Source organism: Thermomyces lanuginosus (genome assembly GCF_041956635.1).
Source record: "Thermomyces lanuginosus strain ATCC 200065 unplaced genomic scaffold VTN49scaffold_5, whole genome shotgun sequence".
Lineage (NCBI taxonomy): Eukaryota > Fungi > Ascomycota > Eurotiomycetes > Eurotiales > Trichocomaceae > Thermomyces > Thermomyces lanuginosus.
Window position 1 is genome coordinate 48,035 of NW_027192339.1, and position 26,330 is coordinate 74,364.

The 26,330-nt window shown below is 52.4% G+C and overlaps 13 protein-coding genes across 13 annotated transcripts; 5 read left to right on the plus strand and 8 right to left on the minus strand.

Moving 5' to 3' along the window:
• Positions 1-59: 59 nt before the first annotated feature.
• VTN49DRAFT_7319 (uncharacterized protein) lies at positions 60-2,360 on the minus strand (the record flags this gene model as incomplete). Its single annotated transcript, XM_069415575.1, has 2 exons — positions 60-2,287; positions 2,333-2,360. The coding sequence occupies 2 exons, from the start codon at positions 2,358-2,360 to the stop codon at positions 60-62; spliced, it is 2,256 nt and encodes a 751-aa protein (XP_069272513.1).
• Positions 2,361-2,724: 364 nt separating this feature from the next.
• On the plus strand, positions 2,725-4,218 carry VTN49DRAFT_7320 (uncharacterized protein; the record flags this gene model as incomplete). The annotated part of the gene is made up of 3 exons (XM_069415577.1): positions 2,725-2,968; positions 3,018-3,230; positions 3,281-4,218. The coding sequence occupies 3 exons, from the start codon at positions 2,725-2,727 to the stop codon at positions 4,216-4,218; spliced, it is 1,395 nt and encodes a 464-aa protein (XP_069272514.1).
• An 818-nt stretch (positions 4,219-5,036) lies between these two features.
• Positions 5,037-5,189, minus strand: VTN49DRAFT_7321 (uncharacterized protein; the record flags this gene model as incomplete). The annotated part of the gene is made up of 2 exons (XM_069415578.1): positions 5,037-5,068; positions 5,132-5,189. The coding sequence occupies 2 exons, from the start codon at positions 5,187-5,189 to the stop codon at positions 5,037-5,039; spliced, it is 90 nt and encodes a 29-aa protein (XP_069272515.1).
• A 525-nt stretch (positions 5,190-5,714) lies between these two features.
• On the minus strand, positions 5,715-7,133 carry VTN49DRAFT_7322 (uncharacterized protein; the record flags this gene model as incomplete). The annotated part of the gene is made up of 1 exon (XM_069415579.1): positions 5,715-7,133. One exon carries the CDS (start codon positions 7,131-7,133, stop codon positions 5,715-5,717), a length of 1,419 nt encoding a protein of 472 aa, XP_069272516.1.
• Positions 7,134-7,351: 218 nt separating this feature from the next.
• Positions 7,352-8,373, plus strand: VTN49DRAFT_7323 (uncharacterized protein; the record flags this gene model as incomplete). Its single annotated transcript, XM_069415580.1, has 2 exons — positions 7,352-7,371; positions 8,124-8,373. 2 exons carry the CDS (start codon positions 7,352-7,354, stop codon positions 8,371-8,373), a joined length of 270 nt encoding a protein of 89 aa, XP_069272517.1.
• Positions 8,374-8,536: 163 nt separating this feature from the next.
• On the minus strand, positions 8,537-10,164 carry VTN49DRAFT_7324 (uncharacterized protein; the record flags this gene model as incomplete). The annotated part of the gene is made up of 2 exons (XM_069415581.1): positions 8,537-9,854; positions 9,905-10,164. The coding sequence occupies 2 exons, from the start codon at positions 10,162-10,164 to the stop codon at positions 8,537-8,539; spliced, it is 1,578 nt and encodes a 525-aa protein (XP_069272518.1).
• A 430-nt stretch (positions 10,165-10,594) lies between these two features.
• On the plus strand, positions 10,595-11,922 carry VTN49DRAFT_7325 (uncharacterized protein; the record flags this gene model as incomplete). The annotated part of the gene is made up of 4 exons (XM_069415582.1): positions 10,595-10,745; positions 10,803-11,190; positions 11,243-11,574; positions 11,633-11,922. The coding sequence occupies 4 exons, from the start codon at positions 10,595-10,597 to the stop codon at positions 11,920-11,922; spliced, it is 1,161 nt and encodes a 386-aa protein (XP_069272519.1).
• Positions 11,923-12,407: 485 nt separating this feature from the next.
• Positions 12,408-13,453, plus strand: VTN49DRAFT_7326 (uncharacterized protein; the record flags this gene model as incomplete). Its single annotated transcript, XM_069415583.1, has 2 exons — positions 12,408-12,495; positions 12,558-13,453. The coding sequence occupies 2 exons, from the start codon at positions 12,408-12,410 to the stop codon at positions 13,451-13,453; spliced, it is 984 nt and encodes a 327-aa protein (XP_069272520.1).
• Positions 13,454-13,801: 348 nt separating this feature from the next.
• On the minus strand, positions 13,802-15,406 carry VTN49DRAFT_7327 (uncharacterized protein; the record flags this gene model as incomplete). Its single annotated transcript, XM_069415584.1, has 3 exons — positions 13,802-13,961; positions 14,017-15,288; positions 15,348-15,406. The coding sequence occupies 3 exons, from the start codon at positions 15,404-15,406 to the stop codon at positions 13,802-13,804; spliced, it is 1,491 nt and encodes a 496-aa protein (XP_069272521.1).
• Positions 15,407-16,974: 1,568 nt separating this feature from the next.
• VTN49DRAFT_7328 (uncharacterized protein) lies at positions 16,975-19,327 on the minus strand (the record flags this gene model as incomplete). The annotated part of the gene is made up of 2 exons (XM_069415585.1): positions 16,975-19,256; positions 19,312-19,327. The coding sequence occupies 2 exons, from the start codon at positions 19,325-19,327 to the stop codon at positions 16,975-16,977; spliced, it is 2,298 nt and encodes a 765-aa protein (XP_069272522.1).
• A 619-nt stretch (positions 19,328-19,946) lies between these two features.
• On the plus strand, positions 19,947-23,276 carry VTN49DRAFT_7329 (uncharacterized protein; the record flags this gene model as incomplete). Its single annotated transcript, XM_069415586.1, has 2 exons — positions 19,947-20,310; positions 20,362-23,276. 2 exons carry the CDS (start codon positions 19,947-19,949, stop codon positions 23,274-23,276), a joined length of 3,279 nt encoding a protein of 1,092 aa, XP_069272523.1.
• A 25-nt stretch (positions 23,277-23,301) lies between these two features.
• VTN49DRAFT_7330 (uncharacterized protein) lies at positions 23,302-23,505 on the minus strand (the record flags this gene model as incomplete). Its single annotated transcript, XM_069415588.1, has 1 exon — positions 23,302-23,505. One exon carries the CDS (start codon positions 23,503-23,505, stop codon positions 23,302-23,304), a length of 204 nt encoding a protein of 67 aa, XP_069272524.1.
• Positions 23,506-25,165: 1,660 nt separating this feature from the next.
• On the minus strand, positions 25,166-26,155 carry VTN49DRAFT_7331 (uncharacterized protein; the record flags this gene model as incomplete). The annotated part of the gene is made up of 1 exon (XM_069415589.1): positions 25,166-26,155. The coding sequence occupies one exon, from the start codon at positions 26,153-26,155 to the stop codon at positions 25,166-25,168; it is 990 nt and encodes a 329-aa protein (XP_069272525.1).
• Between the last annotated feature and the right edge of the window lie 175 nt (positions 26,156-26,330).

Genomic DNA, 26,330 nt, shown 5'->3' on the forward strand with positions numbered 1-26,330 from the left:
CCAACATTCGAAGCGTTCGAAAGAACAACGTAATTTTGACATTTCATGATGCTTTGAATTCAGGTTCTAGCTGATACACGAGATCCATCACGAGACCCATTTTGAAGTTTCCGTCCCTTTCTATCCACCCTCTCATCGTTCGGATCAAATCCTCCATTCCCCCAGAGCGCCCATTCTTCCGTCTCCTTCATATAATCCTCCGGGCGAAACGGAATACCTTCTTTTTCCTCCCGTTCTAGCAATTCAAAGAATCGATCGTAGTCGATCCGCGTGTGCCACTTCCCGTCCACGCGGAACCGTTCCGAGGCAAGCAGCACGCAGCAGCTGTGCGCGTGTTCCGCCGCGATGCCGTATCCGAGGCCTCGTCGCTGCAGCTCCTCATGAAGTCCGACGACAAAGGCAGTGACTTCTTCGTAGAACGGCACATTTTGCATGCTGAGCCCTGCTCCGGCACTGGTGCTTGTTCCGCAGTAGGTTACGCCCTTGACCTCGACAAAGCATGGTAGGCCTTTTTCGACGAGATCTGCGTAGCCTTGAATCTCTTCCTCCATATTGAAGCCTTTGACTAGTGTCAGGCGGAACACCGTACGCTGCATGTGCCGCTTTTCACGCAGGATCTCAAGGCAGCGCTGGAAGCGTTCCCAGAAATCCCGGTGCAAAGGCCGGTCGATCCGCCGCAGGCTATCTTTGTTGCTAGCGTCGATCGACACGTACAGCTGCGTGACGCGGCGGAGTGCCGCAAGCTGGTCAGGGTGTTGCGCGTTGCAGACCAAAAAGCTCGAGATTTGCTCCCGGTGCAGTAGCTCAACGAACTCGTTGATATGAGGGTAGAAAATGGGCTCTCCGACCAGACTCAACGCGCAGTGCCGGATCCGCATCGCCTCGGCGAATCGCTCCGCACGCACTCCAGGCACCCCGCGCAACATCTTGATCTTCTTGTAGTGTCCTTCCTTGACTCCTTCAAAGATCATCTCTGGCGGGTCAACCTTCCATCGCCATGTTGTCCCGACAGGGTTCGTGCCGTGTCGCCAGCAGAACACGCACTTGTTGCTGCAGGACAGCGACGGTGTAGTCTCCATGCAAAGGTGGGACTTGATGCCATAGAACGAGTATTTGTAGCAGGACCCGCGTCCGCGAAGGGCGGATTTGGTCCATCGGCAGATTTTCACACCAGAGTGGGATCCAACAATTGTGTATCCCTGCTTGGTAAGGGCGGCGTAGGTAGGCGACTCTTTGGGAACCATCTCCTTGACTGTTTGCGCGGATTTGCCGGATGTCGTAAAGTCAACCGGTAGAGGCGCATTTGATTTGGCAGGCCGGATGTCTTCAAGATCAATGACTTCTTGCGATCGGCGATCCTCACCTGCTTCATCTTCTTCATCGCTCTCTAGTGGATCTCCGCTACCAGGAACACCCTCGCCCAGTCCGCCGCTCCGGGCGATGTCATTCATAACTTCTACCAGCCCTCTTGTCCACTCTTGCAGTGCAGCTTGTACATCGCTCTTGACATCCCCCATGCCAAGCGGGTACGCTCGTTTCTTATCAGTGAGCTTGGCCATCCAGCGGTCCAGCTCTTTCGCCTGAGAGCAGAACCCTTCCTCTTCTGTCGGCCACCCCTCTTTATCCCCAAAGCCAAAGACTGAGTATCCCGCTAGCCCCGACAGAGGGGCCGTGTTAATGCGAAAATCATGGTGAATCTCGTCAAGGTGACGGAGAAACGTGTCGACAATGGTGTCGATATTGTACGTCGGAATAAGCAGACAGTAAACGTAGCGAGTCCGGTCTGAGGCAAACTTCGGCGGGGAGATAAAGTAGTCATCAAATTCTATTTCCGACAGATCGTGGATTTCAGGGGAAAGCAGTCCGTAGTCACGCGGGCTTTCATTGGACTGATTCTCGTCGGCGGCGGTGCGTAGTTCCTCGAACAGCCATTTTGCGCGAGCTTCGGTCGATGCGGTCAACGAGGCGTAGAAGATTGCCGGTTTGATAAACAAAGGTCCGGCATCAGATTCCCCATTTTGTTTCCCATTCTTCAATTTGCGCTTTCCAATCACTCTCTTTGGTCCGTTTGCTTTTGGTTTTAGAGTTGTCGGAGGGTCTGTTGGTTCTACAGGCTTCGAGGAGTCCAACCGACTAGCATCGTTCTCTGCAACTTTTTCTACAGGGCCAAATGGAGGAGTTGATGGTGTCTTTGATCGCGAGCGGCGGGAAAAACGGACAGCTACAAAAACCAGAGCCAGCAGCACCAGGACCGGTATGCGAAAGGCATGCCAGGTCGCAAGAAGGTCTGCAAAGTTAGCGATGCATTTTCCTCGAGAATAGAACCACATACCTGCTCCTGCTCCGGTCTCACCCGTCATGGTGGTACATGGCCGATGATCTCGATCTTTTTTGCGCTTCGTTCACCTCGGCGTTGAGGTGGGATGTTGATAAGCACGAGCTATTCCAAATAAGGCTAGTCTTGGCCCTCTTGAATCTCTGATTTGCCACTCTTTCTCCGCATGCCTTATCTTATCGATACAACGCAGGAATGTGGCCCCAGGCAGAAATTGGAAGTGTTCGCGTCATAGACGGTGAATTGATGGAGTTGATGCAACGCTGATATTCAATAAATTCGTGTCAGTGATTAAAGGTCAGAACGAATTGTCCTTCCTTACTGCCTTGTTCCTGGAGACCAACAGCTAATTCGTGCAGAGATGATTGATCCTTTCTGACCAAGTCAAAATGGTTGCCTCAGAGGAGAAGCAGGCGCTTCTGGAGGATTTCCGGGATGGTCGTGTAAACGGTCTTCAGGATAATCACCTGCGTGCCAATTGGAGGCGCATATTGAGCGGAGTCGCTCATGCTATCGTTCTGTCCGCGACCGCATTTGCGCTGTTGTTCCTGACGACGCGGAGTGGCTCTCACACGCCTAATACAACCATCGAGGAGCGGGTGGACAACATTCTAAGCTCAACGCCCCTTTTTGGTTCGTCTTCAGCTGTTTCTGATGGTGTATCAGATGCTAATCATGATAGACGGCCACAATGACCTCCCCTTTCTCGTTCGCGCCATTTATGATAATCATATCTACGACCCCGGCTTTGCTGAAAAGTTCACCAACGGTGGACTGTTTGGACATGTGGACTTGCCACGGTTGAGAAAGGGAAAGGTTGGCGGCACTTTCTGGAGCGTATATGCCCCCTGTCCGGCCAACTGGTCCGACTTTTCAGATGAGACCTACGCTGCAAGTATGTTTGGAACTGCAAGCCCTGGTTTAGGAGTGATGCTGACGTACCAGGCGTCCGTCAAACCTACGAGCAAGTGGACTTGATTTCTCGACTACGGGAAAAATTTCCCCATGTGTTTTCCGAACCCGGCAACAGCTCGACCGCAATGGAATATTTCAATCAAGGCAAGATTGTCTCCCCGTATGGCATCGAAGGCCTGCACTCGATTGGCAATTCGTTCGCCCAACTCCGCGCATTCCATAAGCTGGGCGTTCGGTACGCAACCCTGACGCACAACTGCCACAACAGCTTCGCCGACGCCGCACTGGTCGAGACTCTCAACGGCGTTAAAAAGGCGGAGCCACTATGGCACGGAGTCAGCGAAAAGGGCAAGAAAGTCGTCTACGAGATGAACCGCCTCGGCATGCTGGTCGATCTCTCTCACGTCAGCGTGGACACCATGCGTGACGTCCTAGGCGGCGGCAAGGACGACTGGACAGGCAGCCAAGCACCCGTCATCTTCAGCCACAGCTCGTCATACGCGGTTTGTCCTCATCCGCGCAACCCACCAGACGACGTCCTGCAACTGGTCAAGAAAACTGGCTCCCTCGTAATGGTGAATTTCTCGCCAAGTTTCATCAGTTGCACACCAGGGGATAACGAAAATGGCCTACCGGATTTCTATCCGCCAAACGCGACACTTTCACATGTTGTGGACCATATCGTGCATATCGGGGAGTTGATCGGTTACGAGCATGTCGGGTTTGGAAGTGACTTTGATGGAATCATGTCGACGCCCGAGGGGCTGGAGGATGTGTCCAAGTATCCGGATCTTGTTGCGGAGCTCTTGCGGCGGGGAGTTTCTGATGAGGATGCTTCCAAGGTCGTGGGAGGGAATCTGTTGCGTGTCTGGGCAAAAGTGGATGAGGTTGCTGCGAGATTGCAGGCTGAGGGCGCATTACCGGTGGAAGATGATTTGGATGATTCATTGCAGAGACACTACGAGTAGTCATCATAAGCATGTCTTAAGCTACTGTGCATAGCGCGAATGGACTTTATTTTTTTTTTTTTTTTCTAGGAAATTCAGGATAACATAGAAAAGCGTGTCGGACGAAAATGACGTATGGTACTATGATCGAGAAGAAAACATCCCGAGAACCTGAACATATGTTGTAATTCTAGGCAAGACTGTGAGGTGCTTTCCAATATGCAAATTTGGACGACGCAGATGGGCATTCTGAAAGTGGAAGTCGAACAGGAGTGACGAATTCTCGGAGACAATCGAGCAGGATTGATAGGCATAACAATTGGCCGTCGATGCAGGTACTGGGCCGTGTCTAACCTGTTCGTTACTGACTGGTGTATGGCCTGTCTTCCCTCTGGCTTGCAGCTCGATTTTAGGTCGTAAACATAGATGGTGATATCCAGTACCATTGGCCTCTCTCCGAGGTCCCTAGCCCTAGTACTCTGCCAGGCTCGGAGGATTGTGTGCGCCTTCTCCTGGTACTGATATTTATTCCAAAACGGCGTAATGAATTCGTCGTCAAGCTAAGTCGGACGACTTATTGGCTATTCTTATGAATAGCATTTGGGAGATGTAGTAGTAAATTAGTTGGTTGAATCGAAGTTGGGCGGTTCGAGATATGCAGAATCATCGACGGATTCCGAACAAAGAAAGTGCGGTCTGCTGTCCAAAGGTCAAGAATTCCTCGAAGGATTGGCGCGATGTAGTGGAATACACCAGCAGGAACCCTTCGCTGGCTTGCGTACTGTTCCCTCATTGCTGAGTATTCCTCTTGGCCGACCGTGTCGAGAACGTCCAACAGCCTATTCGACCACGCACGGCTTGCGGTACGAGCCTGGGAAACCTCAACATGTGAGTCGGGAGCAAAGCATCGGGATCGTCACTCCAAATCGTTTACCTTCAATGGTCGGGTCATATTCGTCGACAAAGTGCGACTGGATCAATTGGGTAGGCATTTTCACTCGGCCGGGATATCGAAATATCCATGAAGAGCGCCCTATACCTGGGCATATGTCATATCTGGCCGTTGACAGTTGAAATCGTGGACAATCATGAGCAGGTTTCTTTGGCAGTCATCTTGCGTCTTGCTGGAGCGCAGCTAGGGTGCCTTTCTGGCTCAAATAGTTTGTCCTTGGGCTTTCAAACAATATTATAAGATCATAATAATGACAGGCAATAGGCTGCCTGCATGAAGGTCTTTGTTCAGTTTATATGTTGATAATTTGCTGGTCTCTGGCGATCAGCTTGTATTATTTGTAGGTAGTAGACAGGTAGCAACAGGCTTGCGATGCGTTTGGATCCGTACGTCCTTTAAAACGACGTGGAAACAACAGTATCATTCCGTGCAACATGAGTTTGAATGATCGTTGCAAAGACAATAGCCACCAAGAAGGAAATCTAGAATCATGGGTTTAACAAACAGACACCGAAAGAACCCAGTTGAACGCCAAATCATGCCACACGTAACGTCATGTCGGTCATCAGACGGAATTCATCTTCATATCGGCATCGTCTTTCACGGCACTATTCTCGGGAAAACGACTCCACACGAGGAGGGCCTCTTTTGTTTCATCCACGATCCGCTCTGCCAGCTTCCCGGGGAAATTATGCTCATGAGCGTTGAGGAAATCGGAAATTGCTTCTTTAACCCTTGGATGTTGCAGAACCTCAGCCCGTGGGTGAGGCTCCTTCCCTACTTCGACGTCTTCCTGATACTCGTTGATGCGCCTGAGCATCTCCTGCATATCCTTGAAGATTTGAAAATCGGGCAGTCGGTTCAGCCCTACCCAGTCGAGATTCGTTAACCGGATAGCCCGGTGCGCTTCGATGGTGGCCCGAATGATGCCCCGTGTTCGGGTGTTATTTTCCAACACTGGGAAGCTCCGAGCGGGCAAATGCGTTTCTTCCCGTATCATCCGGGCGATTCGAGTGGCCACGATTTCGGCCAGCGACGAATAGAACAAGATGCCCAGAAACGCCAGCTGCAAGTAGCCGCGCATATTGACCATGCAGGCCACGGATGCCAGCGCAGCGAGGGTTCCGGTCGTAATCCATAGCCAATGGAGACATTTGTTGGTAAAAGTTGGTACAAACTCCCACGTCCTCCGGCCCCATTTTTCCATGTCATCTTGACGGCCCTTGAATACGACGGTCCCGCCCGCGGGGCGTTGGTAAACGGCATATCGCGTCGTACTATCAGGCGGGATAGGCCTCTCGGGTCGATGAACAGTGACAATGGTTGTCAGGGAAATGAACACGCCCACCAACCAATGCGTACCGTAGAAGAAGAACAGAATTACGGACCAAATGTCGGCCGACAAAATGCTAAGCACAATCGCCGCTCCCAATATGGCACCTGTGATAGCCGAAATGAAGTGCAATGACAATCGGCCGATAAACACCTTCCAGGGAACAGGGCCAGTCTGCGGCGTATCATGCGGGATGTGAACTAACATGAAATCGTTGTTCGGCTTGCTGGATGATTTGAACGCAATGATGTCTTCGAGCCACGCATTGCTGAAATCCAAAGGCAGCTCCTTAAACACCATATTCGAGACCACGCTGAGGTTGACCGTACCCTTAGTACACAGCGTGATGGCCGGGTGGATGGATGAAAATGTCGCCGTCATGTGCTCGACCAACACTTGCAGCGGAACGAGCGTTGCCCCTATCATCATGGTGTGCGGCCAGATAAACGAATCGCGGTCATATTGGGTATAGAGCCTGGCGGCGCTCGCCTGCGCACGAGGATTGTGCAGGACGGCGGCCACGCCGAGGGGATCAAAGGTAATGTCATTGTCCTCTTGGAGTCGAGCTCTGAGGTCATCGGGGGACAGGGGAAGTTTGGCTTGAACCGTAACCGCGTTCAGCAGCAGGGCGGTCAGGGTCGTGAGGGACATCTCGACTATCTCATGGCGGATCGACTGTCTGCACTCGTACTCATAGCCTTGGAGACCGAATCTCGAGGTGGAGGGTTCAATTATGTTGATTTCAATTCCCAAATATCTGACTCTACGACGAAGAGCTTGTTAACCGGATTGAAGCGTGACGCTGTCACGTTGACAGGTTGGAAAGCAGATCGCCAATCAGGGTAACTTTAGCCGCATGGCGTCGGCATATGAGCTGCAAGACAGCAGAGTGCGACCAACAAGAGGCCCCTCCCAGTTTTTGTGTTGTTCTGTTGATCCATAAATATGTGGCCGGGGCATCAAAGAAGGATGCCTGGTGCAGACGAGACCTAGGACTCGCGATTTCTAGAAATTTGTCTTCCAGGAATCACTTATGAGTATACACCTCCAACACTGCTCCAACTTCAGCAGGTTAATTTACTTCGTAGTTCCGGACATCCCGCATATCTTATCTGAGCGCTTCAACATGTTTGATTAGTTATTATGCATGCATGTTGGGGAACATTTCTCCGGGATCCAAGATCCCAACTTATGCACAACCATCTTGCTCAGTTCTCTGTTTACTCTTGGCTACTTCCATGAACCGAGGCCAGATGTTGATTTGACGTCTGGATCCATATTTCCTGGAGGCTGGAATCAGTCAGCCAGACTTTAAGAGCGGAGCATAGAAAAAACTCTGCAGCGAAAACTCTGAAGAGGAGCTGTGATTTCCCTTGCTGATTGGCAGATCCGGTCGGACCGGGACCGGAGGAGCAGAGAGGATCCCTGATCCGACAGGCTCATTGGTTGAAAACTCTTCCCTCGTTGGCTCGAGCTTTGCACAAACAAAGCAAACAGAGCAAACACGACAAACACCGTGAAGAAAATTTTCCGCACTAGCGACCGTCCCTGGCTCCACCCAAAGGCATAAATACCGCGCTTCCCCCAGGCCCCTTTCTTTCTCAACTCAGGCGACGATACTTCTAAGAATCACTTCATTAGGAGACGTCCCATCACTGAATTCCGAAATTCAGCCACAAAGCTCACCCTTGTTGATGACCGGGAATGTCCTCGATGCCCTAAAGTGAATGGCAAGATCAGTCCGGAAGGACTTGATCGTACTCCCGCGCAGACTTCTCGTGGTGGCCTCTCAAGGTCCTACGCAGATGGTCTAGGGAGTGGTGATGATCTTTACCTTGCTCCGGTGTCAGGCTTCGGTCGGCTGGACTTGGTGGGTGTCGAGGAGGTCTGAAAGGCCCCTTTTTTTTACACATTTGTGTAGGTAGCTTTGTAGCTGAATTTAATTAACCTAGATTTTGGTGATAATTTTCTCGATTTCGCAACTACCTATGTCATTATTGTTCCATTCATAGTCTCGTACATACGTGAATCATGGTTTTTATGACAGACATGAACTACTGTTTTGCTCTCTCACCCTTGTCATCTGATTTTGCTCCGCGTCCTCTGCCTCGACCACGAGACCGTCCACCAGACTTGCCTGACCGGCCAGATGACGGAGTCGGAGACGACCCTTGTTGAGGTGAATCCGCGGCAGCCTTTGCCTTGCCTTGCGAAGACGGCGGGTTTCTTCGCTCAAGGACCACAACCTGGCTCTGCGCGACCGTCACAGGGCTCGCAGCGATGGCCTTTTGCAGTCCCTCCGGCGTAGCAAAATCCACGTACCCAAACCCTTTCCTCCGGTCAATCTCGACGTTGACAACCTCTCCGAACGCGCTGAACGTAGATTGGAGAAGCGCTTCCGTGACGCCTTGAGACGGGTTTGCATGCTTGAGGAAAGCTTGCGTAGCATTGGGGTTGACAGCAGCAGCTTTTGCTTGTGATTGCTTGGGTGGTTTTGCTGTCGGAGCGGGAGGAGTGTCGGCGGTGGCGCTATCTATTTGCGCTGCGGTTGCTTTCTGCTTCTGCGACTCTTGATGTCCTTTCCCGGCACCGGCCTGTTTCGAGGGTGCGGGACTCCCAGTAGTAGAAGCTACTTCAGGTGCTTGCTCATCTTTGGCAGCAGTGTCGGCATTGGCTGCCTGTTTTCCACCACGACGGCGGCCACCAGAATCCTGCGATGGGGCCTTGCCTCGCTCACGATGGCTCTCTGCCTGCGCATCTGGTTGTTGGCTGCCAGATTCCTTCGCAGCCTTTGCCTGTTTCCCTGCAGCCTGCTTAGTTGCAATCTTGACAGCTTCTTTCGTAGGTTTTTCCGCTTTGCTAGCCTTCTTTTCTGCTGCACGCTCCTTGTCCTTGTCTGCTCGTTTGAGAAGCTTCTTTGCCTGGGTTTTCTCCTCTTTAGCCTCGGCCTTTGCACTCTTATCTCCTTTGGCGTGCTTGGATGGCCGTGATGAGGTCTCTTTGGCCTTGTTGGCCTTCTTGTCCTTGAGGTATTGCACAAGGGGTGTGATTGTCACTTCTTCCTGAGGCTGCTCCTCCAAGTCTTCTATCGGCGTGGGCTTCGGGACAGGTTGAGTTAGACTTTCGAGGAACGCGATGAATTCCGGGTCTTGATCGATTGTTCCTTGCCGTCCATCTTTTCGGGAGCGATTGCTAGGCACTTTGGCGTAGGGAGCAAACTCGACGGTCGGAGGGCCGAGGAGCACGGGATCGTTCCAGGAGTTCAAAGCATCGCGAAATGTCGTGCCTTTGACCTTTTCGGCGAGAGACGAGATCAAGTCTCCCGAGACCAAGTGGAGGTAAGCTCGAGACGGTCGCGCGGGCTTTGCAGGACTGCTTGGACGTTAGCATTCGATGTTGGATATGTATCAGAAACGGCATACCCTTTTGAGACTTTCCCAGGTTTGTATTGATACCAGTCAACTTTCCCTCGACCCGGCAGCCAATCTTCCCCCAAACAGGCCTCGAACTCGCGTTGTGTCAAACCCGGCGGGAGTCTTCTCACCACCAGTTTCAAGCGCGGGGTCGGCGGCTTTGGCGCCGCCTTGGTCTGTGTTGTAGATTGTTTCTGTGTCGCGGAGGCGGGAATCGGAATCACGCCGGCGGAGGGTTTCGCGGGGGCTTGGGCTTGAGCTTGAGCCATGGCGGCGGGATGGTGGGATGTTGTCCAGGCGATGTGTGGTCGGCAGTTCAGAAAGGCAGGGACGTAGATCTATAGTTGAAGGAGAACATGCGAAGGGACATGTCTACGTAGAGAAAAGTGAATAAGGACGCCGACAATGCATGACTTTTTTTTTCTTTTCTCTACTGCGATGCCTGTGTTTCTGGATCGAAGGCGGTCAGAATCGAAGGGGCTTATCCGCGGCCACCGCGGGTCACCAACGCCAGTTTCAGCGGGCGTTTAGTCCAGGTTGCATCCGCGCATCACTTAAGACTACTCTGAAACCTCCTCCAGCTGTTCAATCTGTCATCTCCGGCACCTTTGATCTTCCCGCGAAAGAATCTACGTTTGGAATTTCCCATTCCCGCTCTCACCTTGTCCGAGTCACCAGCAGAGCTGCATCACCCCTATCATGGAGCGAAAGGTGCCCCAACCGGGCCCAGCCAAACTCAGACGCAATGCCGGAGTGGATGAATGGCTGGAGGCAGCAAAGGATTGCAAATACCTGTCGGAACATCATATGAAACAACTATGCGAAATCGTAAAGGAATACATGATGGAAGGTGAGGAGACTAGAACCGCGCCGCAAAGGTGGGCCGCTCGCTAAATCGTCTATGCAGAATCAAATATTCAGCCCGTTTCAACGCCGGTGACAATATGCGGGGATATTCACGGCCAGTTTTACGATCTTCTCGAATTGTTCCGTGTCGCGGGCGGGATGCCCAACGAGCCCAACGCCGAGGCCCCCGTTACGGCCACGTCCGTTATTACGTCTGACGATATCGAGCCTCCATCGACGATCACGGATCCCAAGCTGCGGAAGAAGATTAGGTCATCAGACGAGCATGGAGACGACGATGAGGAAAATGCTGGTGGACGATCACGGTCTGGCAGCGGGGTGTCGGTGAGCACTGGTCCGACCGGGAATTTTGTATTCCTGGGAGATTATGTCGACCGTGGATACTTTAGTTTGGAAACATTGACGCTGCTGCTATGCTTGAAGGCGAAGTCCGTCTGCCTTGGTTTCCTCATTCAAGTCCTCATGCTGATCATATCTTAGATACCCCGATCGGATCACTCTTGTACGCGGGAATCACGAGTCGCGGCAAATAACGCAAATCTATGGGTTCTACGAAGAGTGCCTGCAAAAATATGGAAATGCATCCGTGTGGAAAGCATGTTGTCAAGTCTTTGATTTTATGACTCTGGGTGCCATCATCGACGGGACCATTCTCTGCGTTCACGGCGGCTTGAGCCCTGAGATTCGAACTCTTGACCAAGTACGTGTCGTTGCGCGGGCACAGGAAATTCCGCACGTCGGTGCTTTTTGCGACCTGGTTTGGTCGGATCCGGAGGATATCGAGACGTGGGGTGTGAGCCCTCGCGGAGCTGGTAAGTCGAAATCCTTTACCCTCAAAATGTCACGTTCGTGAGTTACTGACTGTTGAAGGCTGGCTTTTTGGCGACAAAGTGGCAGACGAGTTCTGCCATGTCAACGACCTGACCCTGATTGCGCGGGCCCACCAATTGGTCAACGAAGGATACAAATACCACTTTGCGAAGCAGAATGTGGTGACCGTCTGGAGCGCACCAAATTACTGCTATCGCTGCGGAAACCTTGCGTCCGTCTGCGAGATCCGTGAGGACCTCAAACCGACATTCAAACTATTCAGCGCCGTGTCGGACGACATGCGCCACGAGCCGGTGTCCCGACCTGGACGAAGCGAGTATTTCCTGTGATGACGACCTTTATGCTTGTGATGTTTTGTCTGTCTGTCTCGTTTGCATGGTGCATTGGCGTTTGGTCTTTTGCTTTGGGGGGTTCGATTGATTCGATTTCTGTCATCGCTAGATGTATGATAGGATATCGGCCATGACGTGACATGACGTGTCAGATGTTTTTGTATGAGCAGTAATGAGTTAGACTGCAAATACCTCGAATCTACTACTTGCAACCTGATTGTAACGCATGAAGTTAAATAAATTAAGTCATGAACCAAGCTGCGCCTCGCGGAAAGCAGGCCGTCGGACGTCTCGTCATGTGACTGGCTGGTGCTCTGCCACACGACGAATATATGCCTTGTCTGCCCACCCGGTCATTGGCACAGGGCGAGGGATAATATAAGCAGAACACAGCTCTGTGCCAGTATGCTCACCCGAATAAGAGTTCTTGTGAAGGAAGCGTCGTGTACACGCTTCCTCTGACACTAGGTCTCTCATCTCGGATGTCCCATGAGCTTCACTGTTCGACCCACGACGGAATCGGGGCCGAGGAAGAAGAAAGCTCGAAACACCAACATCTCAATGGATTTTGTAAGATAATTCCTCCTGCCGAGGCTGTTGTGTTTACAGAGAATTAATATCAGAATGAAAAGGTGGAAATGAGTCGAAGTTGGAATCGTTGTTGACCGCCTGCTCCCGCAGCGATCATGGCGGCGGGGTATCCTTTGCGAGCGGAAGGTTCGCCATTTATTCCACGGCCGTGAAGCCCTCTTCTTCACTGCGGACGTGGGACAATGATCATCGATTACATGACGCGGCGCGGGCAGTCGCTGCGGGGCTGCCGGTGTACACTGCCTGGCACGAGATTCCTACGGACAGCGGAGAGGCAAGATTGATCTCTCTACCCCGAGGGGGAGGAGGAGGAGGACAAGGAGGCACGCAACCTGCTGTTCAGTCCAAGAACGAGTCGATCCTCTCTTGCCGCCCATGGTTCCTCCTCAACGCCGCACGCAGCCGCTCGCACTGCATCGTCGGCCGGGGCGATAGAGTCCAAACCTTACTCACCACGTTACAGCGGCCCTGGTGCGTCTTGGAACTCTGCTGCATAGATGACACCGACGTCCTCGCGGCCGTGCTGGAGTTCGCTGTTCAAGCCCAGCGAGTCGTTCCTGGGTGCCTCTACGATTCAGCGGTGTACCTCTTGCGCTGGGAGGTAGAGAAGCGCAGGCAGGAATATCTACGACTGCGACGACGATCAGCCCTCAGAAATAATACCCGAGAATTATACACCGTCTGTGACGCCGTTTTCCCTCCGAGCGCCGCATCGTTCAATGGCTTTTGGATCCGGATGATTTGCGTCTGTGCCGTGGAAATGGGCGTGCCGTTCTCGACCGTCGTGCAGTTGCTCAATGGGATGAAGAAGAACTCGGTGGAGGCGTTTTCCGGAGGCTCGTACCTTGATGAACGGCACCGGGGTTCGTCCGAGGTTGGCCATCTCACAGCTGTTTACGCGCGGGCTTTGGGTAAAGTGGCGGATCTCGTTGCGTGACCTATGGGCATCAGCATTCGATGGGCGTGTTTGGGACTTGATTTGGCTTGCATTGATTGGTTATGTGCATACATAGGCAGACACATGTAGAGAAACAAACTTGATAGAATTCTGAGCACCACTACGCATGCATACCATACCATGTACGTGTGGTAATAGTCCCACGCGAATCAACGGTAAATTACCTCGGTTGATTAATGTGCCGACGGAGAAAAATACCCCGAGATTGATCTCCCCCCACGCTGGACTGCCCTTGCAAAGCATGCAGTGGCGACTTGACGTGATGATGTGCTCAACATCAAAACTCATTAGAATTGATTCATGCTTTTACATAAGTACAGACATCGTTCAGCCAAACAAAGCCTCGCCCAGGTAGATGCGAACCGTTTTGACCTCGGTGTAGTTCTCCAGCGCATACGAGCCCAGCTCGCGGCCAAGGCCAGACTCCTTGTAGCCACCGAAGGGCGACTGGTAGTGGATCATGTTGTAGTTGTTGACCCAGACGGTACTGCACAACGTCAGCAAAAAGCTCATTGGATGGGCAATTCATTGCTAGTACTTACCCTGCCCGCAGGGCATTCGACACGCGGATAGCAGTGTTGATGTTCTCCGTGTGCACCGCAGCAGCCAGACCGTAGACGGTCTTGTTCGCAATGCGGATGGCCTCCTCCTCATCCTTGAACTTCTGAACCGTGCAAACGGGGCCAAAGATCTCCTCCTGGACGATCTTCATGTTCTCGTTGACATCGGTGAAGATCGTAGGCTGGATGAAGTAGCCCTTGTCGCCATGGCGGGCACCGCCGGTCAGCACCTTGGCGCCGGACTTCTTACCGTCCTCAATGTAGCCCATGATCCGGTCAAACTGCAGCTGCGACACCTGCGGGCCCTGGAAGGTGTCGGACTCGAAGGGGTTGCCGACCTTGTTGGCCAGCGTGCGCTCCTTGAAGCGCTCCAGGAACTTGTCGTAGATCGACTCGTGGACCAGAATGCGCGAGCCGGCGCAGCAGCACTGGCCGTGGTTGAAGTAGATACCAAAGTTGACCCACGAGATGGCGTTGTCAATGTTGGCATCGGGGAAGACAATGTTGGGCGACTTGCCACCCAGCTCCAGGGTAACCTTCTTCAGGTTGCTCTTGGCCGCGGCCTGCAGGATGCTCCGGCCAACCAGGGTCGAGCCGGTGAAGGCGACCTTATCGATGTCCATGTGGTGCGAGATGGCAGCACCGGCGACCTTGCCGAAACCAGAGAGGATGTTGATCACACCCGGCGGGAAGCCGGCCTCCTTGACCAGCTTGGCGGCATACAGACCCGACAACGGCGTCTGCTCGGCCGTCTTCAACACGACGGTGTTACCGGCCGCAACGGCAGGACCAATCTTCCAGGCCCACATGAGCAGCGGGAAGTTCCACGGAATGATCTGACCGCAAACGCCGACGGGTTCATGACGCGTGTAGGTCAGGTAGTTGGGATCGGTGTCGATGGTCTGGCCAACAATCTTGTCGGCCCAGCCTCCGTAGTAGCGCAGGCAGCCGGCCGAGTTGAGCACGTCGCCCTTGGCCTGGGACAGAGGCTTGCCGTTGTCGAGTGACTCGATGGCCGCCAGGATGTCAATGTCCCGCTCGAACAGGTCGGCCAGCTTGGTCAACAAGCGGCCTCGGTTCGACGGTGTCGTCTCCTTCCAGACACCCTCGAGGGCCGTGCGGGCCGCCTTCACGGCAATGTCGACATCCTTCTCGGTGGCCTCGTGGACGGCAACGATGGGCTTCTCGTCGGCGGGGTTGATGGTCTCGAAGGTCTTGCCGTCCACCCCCTTGACGAACTCATTGTTGATGAACCTGGACCGACTCTGTCAGCTTCGAAGCTGGGCAATGATGTCAAGGGTAGGGAACCATACAAGCCCAGAGGCTGTTCGTATTTAACGGTTGGCGTAGTGATCTCTTGCACAAGAGCCATGATTGCGGTCGTTTCAGCACTGGACAGAAGAGCAAGAGGGAAGACCGAGAGGACCAGCAAGGGAGAATGCCTGCTCCTTTTATCCCTGCGGGCCGTCCTCCGTCGCGCCTTCCCTCTCCGTCTGTGAGAGGAGGTTCCTCTGCGGGGTTCTGTCCGCCTGCCTGCTGGACCCAGACACGGAAAATTGGCAACATATCTGACAGGGCCGGCGCTGATTGGCTCGACCGTGCCTGGATTCCAGAGAGGTACTCGGAGATGGTGCGAGGGCCTGGTCCTTCCCTCTCTTCTGGATCATCCTTACTAATCCCGGATGCCACTCCCCGCATTTCTGTGCTTGCCTCCCGCCCTGGAGGGTGATTGGCAACGAGCTTGTCTCGGTCTTCCTTTTCCCCGGTTGAAACGTCAGTCGCTGCAGAATCTGCACTGCAAGCTGCAATTCATACCGACAGCTCCTTGGACAGGCCCGTCCACGGTCCAACGCTGGATGGAATCGGGAAGCCTATCATGTTTTCCCGGTGGTTGATAAACTGGGCCGGAAATACAGGCCGGATCTTATCATACCGTCGGAAGTTGAGGGCTAACTTTGAACTGGACCTCTCAAAAAGCTGCTTCTCCACCTTCGCAGTCAAAAGAGGCAGTGATTCGAATACCTTCTTTATTTCTTTGATAGCGACACTGGAGCTGGAGGCGAGTCAGGAGCTCTCAAAAGTGGGATGCAATTACAAAATGCCGGTTCCGTTTTTGGCATGGAATCCCTGCAATGTCCCACGGAACACCCCCGTCAACTGGCATGCCCGGCCTGCCGGCCGATCACAGTTCCCCGCCCCCCGCCAAGGACACGCCAATCAATCGGGCTTATCTTTCCCGCCTCAAACTTACCCCTTTCCGTCCCTTTCCGAGGAAAACCGACCTGCATTCAGGGTCCAACGCTTGCATGCCGCTTGTCCTGTCCGTTGTTTGACTTGTTTGCTCTTTGCCTCGTTGTTCTGGATAGAAATGCTGACCAATCTGTGCGGCGATATTCAATGGACATGGCCATCACTGGATCTCGAGACCATTGACCCGTCGTAGTTAGTCGGTGGATCGTTCCAATTGTTGTCGAAACAATAGTGGCACAACAGTGAATGCGGGACAATGGGAGGCTTGTCGAGTCGAAGGTATTGGAAGCATGATCTCCCCGAGAGCCCAGTCCCGCAAATGCACGTGTACTCCAAGGCACGTCGATTTTGGGCTACACGGGGACTTCCCGAGTTAAAGCCCGCAAAATTCACCGACCGGACGGGAATTTCAAGGGCTGCCATTGCATGAATCCTCCGAATATCCCTTGGACCGCATGGACGAGATGTAGATCTGGTCTTGATCAACCTGATTTCCATTCACCTGGAGCTATGGCTGATTGAGTTGCTACAATACATTTGACCCTGAGCTGAACGCTAGCTAGCCAGCTTTCGTCTTCTAGTACTCTCGTGGCTGCATGCATACCATTTAGAAAACGACGAGATTGAGAACAAGAGATTGTGTCATCGACACGGACACCATTTCCTTGAATCAATCATGACTCGATCACATTACCGCTGCTTCCTCGTACTGGACGAGAGGGGCTCAAATGCATCGTCCTCATCATCCTCGACATCACTAATGTCGCTCAACTTCGCGGATCGGGTGGCTCGAGTGCTCCGCTTTCCGGCATCAGCCGGAACCCTTCGCGATGGCGCAAAGTTTAATGTGGTCTGCTGTGTAGATCGACCACTGCGTCGTACCGAAGATGCCCCGGCGGTGACAGATGACGGCGCCGGCGATGGCGCCTTCCTGCCACCTCGAGCCCGCGAAGTAGTTGCAGATGTAGTCGCCGTAGTCTGCCGCGACCGGCTGGCCCGGCTGGCCTGGCTGGAGGATCTCTGACTGACGAAAAGTCCGGACTCATTGTCCGATTCAATGACCTCTGCGACGTCGTTATCGTCGGGCAGCGCGACAACGTCCTCCTCTTCCTCATCATCGGAAACCGTCGCGCGCGATCGGCCTCGAGAAGTTGCAGTTTTTCGTGTTGTGGTTGATGCACCCGCACGACCTCCTCGACCTCGACCACGACCGCGACTGCCGGTCGTACGCACCTCAGTTCCGTCTTCAGCGGCCTCTTCTTCATTCGGATCTGCATCTTCGTTGTCGGAATGGATCAGCGCCCCCGGCTGATCTTCCCACACCCCGTCGAGATCTGTGTCCCAACCATCAGGTTTGGGCTTGAATCTCTTCTTGCCACGAGTGCGTCGCAATTGGCCCTTTGAAAACATTTCCTCCATTTGGGAGCGGTATTTCTCCATTGCATTCCGCAAGGATTGATGGGCTTCTTCCTCATCATCCATGTCCGCATCTCGCTCCAGGTTCATTAGATACTTGACCTGATTCTCGAGAGACTCATTGACAAACATCTCCACAGCATGCTTGTCATCCTTGTCCACGAATTGGGATACTGCGTCTCCGAATGAGTTTTGCGGAAGAATAGTCAGTGACTGTGCCGTAAGCATTTCACGGACCAGCTTCTCAACCTTGACTGTGTCGAGCGTGGACAAGTTCGAGACTGCTGCGTCCGCTGCCACGTCTTCTAGCTTGGTGGCACTCGTTGCAGTCTTCTTTTTTCTATAGAATTGGACGACATCGTTGACGTTGGCCACTTTACCCACAAAACGATTTGAAAATCGTTGTGGGTTTTCGCAGTCAAAACTTCCACCTTCAGGTGTAGAAACCTCGACCCGGAGTCTGACTAGAGGAAGAGGCACCTCAAGCTCATCATCTTCATCATCATCATCGCTTCGATGCGCGTCAATCCACTCTGTCTTGGCCTGTTCTATCAAGTCCTCCACCATAGTTATCAAGAGACGCGTGACCTCGGTGCGGTTATTTTCTTTTCGTGCCAACCTCCTCGCCTCTGGAAGTTCAGAAAGCACCACTTCCTTCATGACGAATGGCCTAACCGTTTTCAGCGGAATAGGCTCACTTTTAAACTCGCGGCCAGTGATGCTGAGGATGGTTACATGTTTTGGTTCGGCCTCTCCTGGGACCAGTGATGTAACCACCGTTGAGCCCGGCTGGATAACATGGAAATTCGTTTCAGGATTCAATCTCGGATTGATAAGACACTCATGCTCATGACCCCAGATGACCAGGTCTAGAAACTCTGGCAGAAAGTTTTCGGGCAAATAGCCTGTGTCGGTATGTGCGTGGTGGTTCTGGTGGACACACATCAAGTTGAACCAATCCTCTTTTTGGACCGAAGGCTGGAAGAATTTGACCTTGCCATCACGGAACGTGCGAAATAGCCGCTCATCGCGAACATTGCTCAGGCCATATAGGGCTAGCTTTGTCCGACCTTTTTGTAGAAGCACTGGCTTCACTTGAATGTTGTCTGACTCGGGGGTTCGGCCAAAATAATTGACTAACCCTGATACCTGTAAAATATCCAAGGCAGCTAGGTGGCCCTCACCCGAGGGGTCATCATGATTTCCGTGTATCGAGAACACAGGAATGGCAATATTAATGTCAAGATCCTCGTAGTTTACGTGATTGAACGCCCCTTGAAAATTCTCGCTGGCATCACTGAGAAACTCCAGCTCGCACGGCTTGTCTCCCAAGCAATTCATTCTCAGCGATCGCATCACTTGATACATCGACTTGCGCGACGGCTTGTTCTCATGGAAGAGGTCTCCAGCAAGAAGAACCATATCCACATCACGCTCTTTTGCCAAGCACATGACCTCGTGGAAGCTCTTCCAGCTGTCATCTCCCCGGATGGGGTCCCGTTCGTTGTAGCCCACATGGTTGTCCGTAGACACCAGGATGCGGATGGTGTCCGCATCTTAAAATTGTGACAATTAGCAATTTGCATGTTTGAACAATTGTGTTCTCCTCACCTGTAAGATCCGGCATGTTGAGCTGAGGTAGAGAATTTCCCAACCGATGATTGATGGAGTTTGGAAATTGTCTACGATTAGTTTAGTTGAACTACCGTAGAGGTATCCGAGAAGCCTGCAGCCCTGCAGCCTGCACGGATGCCTAGCGGGCAATTCCGCACTCAATCTTCTGCAGCACGATCATGCACATTCTGCACCAATCCAAGAGCTCAGCAAACCTCAACCTGTCTTAGCTTGTCTTGTTTGGGAAGTGTTCTCTGCCATGTGGCGAGCGATTCGGCAGACAGCTCAAGCTAGAAGGAGCTTGGCCAAGGTTGAGCAAACTAGCGCACACCCCCTGATTGTACGAGAAAGGTGGACGTTTGTATAGCCACTATACTGTGCTTGGAAGTTACGTTAGTCAGCGTACTCGCTGACTCACGCTGAGTCAACCGTCATCCAGTCGTTCAAAACTCCCGCCGTTCGGACAGGTCATTCCGACAGGATTTTCTAGGCTCAACCTTGACGGATTGGTGCTTCTTCAAAGCCTTCTTTGGCTATCATACCCTGCATTCCTTCCAAGGCGTCCGACTGATCCAGAAATATTCTGGTTCAGTCGTAAGTTGTATAATTCGAACCCCTTCTCAAACTCGTTTATGCAATCAGAGGCTTCTCGCGCGAATCGATACTCATCGACAGACGGTAGCCTCGTGAATTCATCGGAAATCGCCCAGCATGGAAATGGCATTCGTCTCGATGGGTCGGTCGTGGACGTCTCCGGCGAGGATGCCGGAGACCCTGCCGCAGTCGGTTCCGACGGCAGAGGTAATCCCGGCGCGAACTCGATCCTCGAGAAGGACTGCCCACAGTTGCCACAAGTAAGCAACTGGACAGAAGCCCAATTCGAACCATCATTGGATTTCCGCAGTCAGAAGACGACTGCTCGAGGCAGAAAACAATCACTGGAAGTGCCGACGTTGCAAACTCGTCCGCGCGTGTCACTTGATGACTTGCCGAATGGTAGGAGTCGAGGTTTTCTATACGAAGAATCTTTGCTAAGCATGAGTGCAGAGGTTCTGACGCATATTCTATCGCATTTGACCCCGTCGTCTCTCAATGCCGTTGCATCAGTTTCCCGTCGTTTCCATTCGCTTGTGACTACACCTCACGCATGGAGAATCGCATTTTCGCGGTACTTTCCGGCGCATCATAGTCTTGAATCTCACAACATCAATGGGACAGACGTGGTGTCAGACAGGCGAGCGTTTGCTCGCTTAACGGCCCACGCTACGTGGCGCAACGAATACATTCTCCGGACTCGCTTGCTGCGGTCCCTGAGTCGTGGGAAGCCTGCGCAGCATCCATCCCGCGGCAGTGGCTCCCAAAGCGGATCAGCCGTGGTGACCTATCCTTCGCAACTTTTATCCGCCGTGACACATTTACATGCAGTATTTCCATCGTCGAAGCCTCCACAGTTTATTCACGGAGCAGCGGGATCAGGAATAGTCTCATCGAGCGACCCATCGCAAGCAAAGGCAAACCCTTGGACCAGTAGATGGGGAAATTTTCTCTTCCAGAGTTTCACGGATCTGTTTCCCGGAGATTCTCCATATGGATTGGGTGCGGGTGAGATCGTCGGCATGCCTAACTCGATGGACGTCAGTCAACCGTATGGCATGGTGTATGGAGAAGGTTGTCCGCAGGGGAGATTGTATTTCATCTCTGCTGAAGAGCGGCGTGGGCGATTCTTGAGCATGTCGGAGCTCGGTTCGCATCCTTCCGAGGGTATTCCCGCTCTTCACATGGCCACGACCTCTGTTACAGCTGTTTGGATTGCAAAGACATCAAATGTTCCGAAAATGACTCGTGGCTTGATCGGTATCCTTTCCGGCTTGTCCTCTGGCGTGGTCACTGCGTACTCCCTCGGCCCGAGATCTGTCCATGACTTTCGCGTTGAACGCGGCCAGATGACCGCGAGATGGGTTCTCTGCCCTGGTGTGCCGATCATTGCAATAGCGGTAGATGAAAATTTCTCCGAAAAACGTCATGCCCAGCGTCGGATTTGGGTAACCGTTCTCAATGCTTTGGGAGAGGTTTTCTACCTCACAGATATTCCGACACAACGCGATGTCCCTTCAAAGAATCTTTCCCCCCAGGAAATTGAGAGAATTGCATGGAGGACTGGTCGATCTGTCCATTGGGAAATGATCGAAGCAACTAGGCGCATCGCCCATCCAGACCCCTTCAATCGACTCTCAGTTGATGCCAGCTACAGTCCGCGATCATCATCTGATTCGATGGCCCTGAATGAGGATCAAGTCGCCGCAGAAACCAGAGAGATTGAGCAGTTCCTTTCATTCAAGCCGAAGCATTTCCGCAAGGTTTGTGATGGCTGGGACATGAGAAGGCAGTTGAAGGTGGATTTTGCGGGCGATGACTCCAATGGTGCTGGCGAGTCCGCAGTGATCATTAACTGTGGTCTCGATGAGGGTCAGAATGCTTCTATTCGCCGATTCATGCGTGTAACTGTTCAAGAGAAACCGGCACCTCGGTTGCCCCGGTCGGGTTCATCTACCCCTACTGCTGGATTCGTCGCTCCGCATGGACACACGGAGTGGCGTGTCACGGATTTTGTTTTTGATGGACCGAAGTCGCATCAGTTGACTGCGGCTGCTATCGACGAGTCGATTTACGCTCAGCTAACGATAGCCGAAGATCCCCTTCTCTCCCCAGATGGGGCAGTGACTGCGGAATCGTCCCCGCGGTTATCTCCCATGCCGCATGCAAAACGACCCGCTTCTGTTTCGGAGATTCCTGGCCAACGGGCGAGGCACCTCGCTGTTGGAACAGGGACGGGTCTTATCTACGTGTGGGATATCCGAGCAACACCGTCTCTTGCTGCTGAGATCGTCAACTCTGTCCGGCCTCTCCGCGTGATTCGCACTGAGTCGCCCAAGGTGCTATGTTTAGCCGTCAGCTCTTTGTACCTGGTTCACGGAGGCGATGATAACCTAGTACAAGCATGGGATGTTCTTGCATCGACTACCCAGCCGATACGCACGTTGCATTCTCGCTCTTCCCGGGCACGTCGCCGCTTGGTTCAAGCCGAAGCCTCCCTTGTCGGTATTGGCACCAATAACTTTGTGCCTAGTGCCATTTGCCTCGACCCAGATCCGACTGTTCTCCGTGGGGTTGTAGTTCTTGGAACCCACATCCGCTATTGGTCCTACAGTTCGTCCGGCGCAGATGAATACAAGCGCAACAAACGTCGGTTACGCCGTTCGCCGCGCGACAGCAATGGACACGAAGGGCAACGATCGAATTACACTGGACGTGAAACGCTCAGAGATTTCATCGAAGACGAACATCGGGAAATGAAAAGACAGGAGATTGAGGACCAGAAGATGGACGAGTGGCTCCGCAGCCGATTTGGAGTTGACCTCTTTGGTCCAGATGCTACGGAAGAGGAGCTCATCGCATACGCACAGATGCTCAGTGAGGAGGCTTACAACAATAGACAAGCCATTCGAACTGAGACGAGGAATGCAACACCCGCCACAACAGGTTCTAGTGACAGAGCTTTCTCCTCCGATGTCAGAACACCTGTCGAAACATCGCCGTCCTCCTTAGCATCGGAGACAGTCGAAGAGGAAATGGACCCAGATCTTGCCGAAGCCATCCGTCTTAGTCTCGAAGAGCAAAAGAATGGTCACCATGACTTTATTCCTACAATGGAAGATTCTATTCCGATTAGATACTCCAAGAGCAGGAAGTCCAGCCGCTATTCGTCACCATCCCTTGTTCCTGACTCAGGAGAAAGCAGCAATCAACGGGAACTGGAGGATCTGGAATTTGCCATCCAGTTGAGCCTGGCAGAGGAACAAAGTCGCCATGACACTGGGGGCAACCATGAGGAGCAATTCCCTGTCCTGGAAAGTCCGCAGAATGCAAATGACAAAGGTAAAGGGAAAGCAAGAGTACCCTGATGGTTCTGTAAGGAGAGCAAGTCAGTCAAGTTATTATTTGGTGAATTTTGAAGATCTCCGATGTTACTCTGTGCAGCGGAGTTTCGTCTCCTTTGCAGCTGTGATATACTATTTGATTTCTGTACCATTCCGTTATTAGCGTGCGGTGCTTCCCATCTACATCTGGTTTGTCTCTGTTGCAGATCAGACTCGACGCACCTAGCGATACTCTGAATAATGAATTGTTCATGCAATTGCAGCGTTTACCTAGCCAAACAAGGATCCTTTGGTTGTCTATTGCTTGCCTTCCTCTGTTAAACGCCAACCTCTGCCGGACTCGGTCGTCGCCTCATATGGAGTCCAGCTACTCCAGAATCTTGGCTGCTAGCGAGCAAACTATGTTTTGGAGCTCGAAATAGATCAGTGTCCGCTGTGCTTTTCTTCACGGCTTGCAGCCCATGAGTATTGTCGATACAGATACTACGTGGTACTCTTCAAAGAAGTCTTTCGATGCGGCACGTTGCGTTCTGATTACTGAACTTTCTTGATTCTTCGTTTCCCATAGTCTAGGCTTTCTCACGCATACCTATGATCAATACATGCGTAATACATTTCAATGCTGACAGACTTCATTGTAGTATCGACATCCCTTTGACCGAACAGGCTTTTGCTGTTCTCCCCTACTGCGAGGCTACTGACTGAATTCAAGCACTGCACACCGCCAACCACGCCATCTTGCGGAGTCTCTCCCATATTGACCGCTCAATCTGTGCCGTGGCGACGAAAACTCAACGGACATCCGACACCCGCGAAGAGGTTTGTAATTTAACCCTCTAATAAACCTCGCCTGGTGTAGCACTTGAAGATCCCACCTAGACCGTCTTCTGCATTTCCCTTTTTCCTACCGTCTAAAATCAATAACGTGATCCCAATGCATTGGGATGAATTCCAGCCAAGCGGGTCTCTTAGGTGCTGCGATAAGCAATCGCCTTATCAACGGTTGACGTATGGATAGGTACGCAGTACCTCAGCTGAACCCGTGAGTATTTCTTCCAATCTTCCGCATTCGGACCTCTCATGTACACTCGCTTAGAGATTCCATATTCTCGGCGCTCCCCGCAGTTTTTGCACGCGTCATCGATCTCTCATGCACGTTTTCTCCGCTTGCCCCGGCGATTCGGTCCTTCCAGGTCGGCCCTGCCATGGACAATGGTACCCACCCTGCTTGGGTCCAAAGTGCAACCTCTCAGCCGAAGTCTCCAGTTCTGTCCATTAACTATTCTTAGCCTCCTTAGTCCTGCAGGCCTAGCCGGGGATTCTAGAATACCATGGGACAACAGCCCCGTACTGACTGGATAAGATGATAGTCATGTGAAGAGGGTCTGGCTTCCGGACACGTTCATGCTTCGAACTGAAAGATAACATGCCGAAAGCGGATTTGCATGTAAACGCCAAGGTATAGTGTTCACCGCCAATGCTTGCTTGTCTCGGAGAGTATTTCGATGAGTTCGTGCTGTTCAAGCCAATCTGTAATCGTTCCAGTTATCGCCGCTTGATACCTGATGCGGCTTCTTTGGACGAGTGCAAGGCTGGGTGATTCTAGACCAGAACCCGGAAATTAGCTTGGAGTGAGATGAGACTAATCGATTTGTTTATAGATAGTTCCGAAATATCAAAGAGAATCTACTCCAACATGGAGGTAGTTCGATGCCTGATTGATTGCGCCTACTGGATGCAAGGGATGGGGCTGCACGGCAGAGCAACATGTAGACAGGTAAGGTAATTGATGGATATTGGATGCTCTAGTGAAGCAATTCCAGACCAGATAGACATCACATTATACTATAAACTCGTAGTGTACATGACCTCTGGGTATCTTCTAAAATGTTGCGAGCATATTGTACAATCTATTATCCCTGCTTCTCGTAATAGTTCTCCATCGCACGCTTCAAGTCCCACCACATGGCCCTGAGCTGCCCTGGACCGGTCTTCCACAGCTTCTCGTGCAGACTCGCCACATTGCCCTCCAAATCCTGGATGCCCGGCCACGTGGCACTCCAATGGTAGTCGAGTTCTTTCCAGGGCATCGCCCCATCTCGCCGAAAAGCATAGTTGAGCAGACTCTGCTCCATCGTAGTTGGATCGAAGCGTCGATAATGGCCCGTGACAGACATTAGATATTCATACAGCTCCTCTGACGGCGCTGCCATCCAGAATCCTGCACTGAAGACATCTGTCTTGTTCGGCGGGAACGGATGGTTGCGCTCGCCGGCGAGGGCGTTGTCGGAGCGCGCGCAAAAGACGTACTGCGCAGGCGGCTGAGCTTCATCAGCGAGGACCTGGTCCGGTCGTTCGCGAAACAACGTTGTCGAAGGTTCAACGCATTCTTGTTCAAAGATCTCGTCGATAGGGCGCGTGAGAATCGTATCGGCATCGATGAATAGCACGCGGTCAAACTCAGTCATTTGGAGGATTCGTAGCTTCGTGAACTGGTCCTTCCACCGGGTGACACCCGTGCGAATCCACCAATGCAGTGGAACGTCCTCAACCTCGACCACGGTTGCACCATCGCGGGTCAACCGGTCCCGTTTCTCCTGGGACACATCTTTCGTAACCACGACAAGGAACGGAATATCATCATGGGTACATTTCGTTTTAGGATCGTGCAAGAGTTGGTACGTTAAAATTCGTGTCGCGATAAAGTAGTAATCCTCATCTCGTGCATGATCGGTATTTTCAGAGAGAAACGTCGCGATCGCGTATCGTGGATGATCCGAGTGACGAAGTAAACCGTAGTTAAAGTTGATATCACGCCGTGGACCCCTGAACGGTTTCCATAGTGACCACACAAGCACTATGGCGACAACGAGGCCCAAAAGGCCAAATCTGCGAGAAGCCATTGATTGATAATTTTCATTTGATATCTGGCTTCAGGATGAACAGGATCATGATGTCGCTCAGAACTTCAGGGGCACGATCTGCGACAATTAGATAATCAGTTGGGGGCGTAACTTAAGTACCTGTACCTTTACCTACCTAGGTAGGTAGGTAGGTAGGTAGGTACCTACAAGTAAT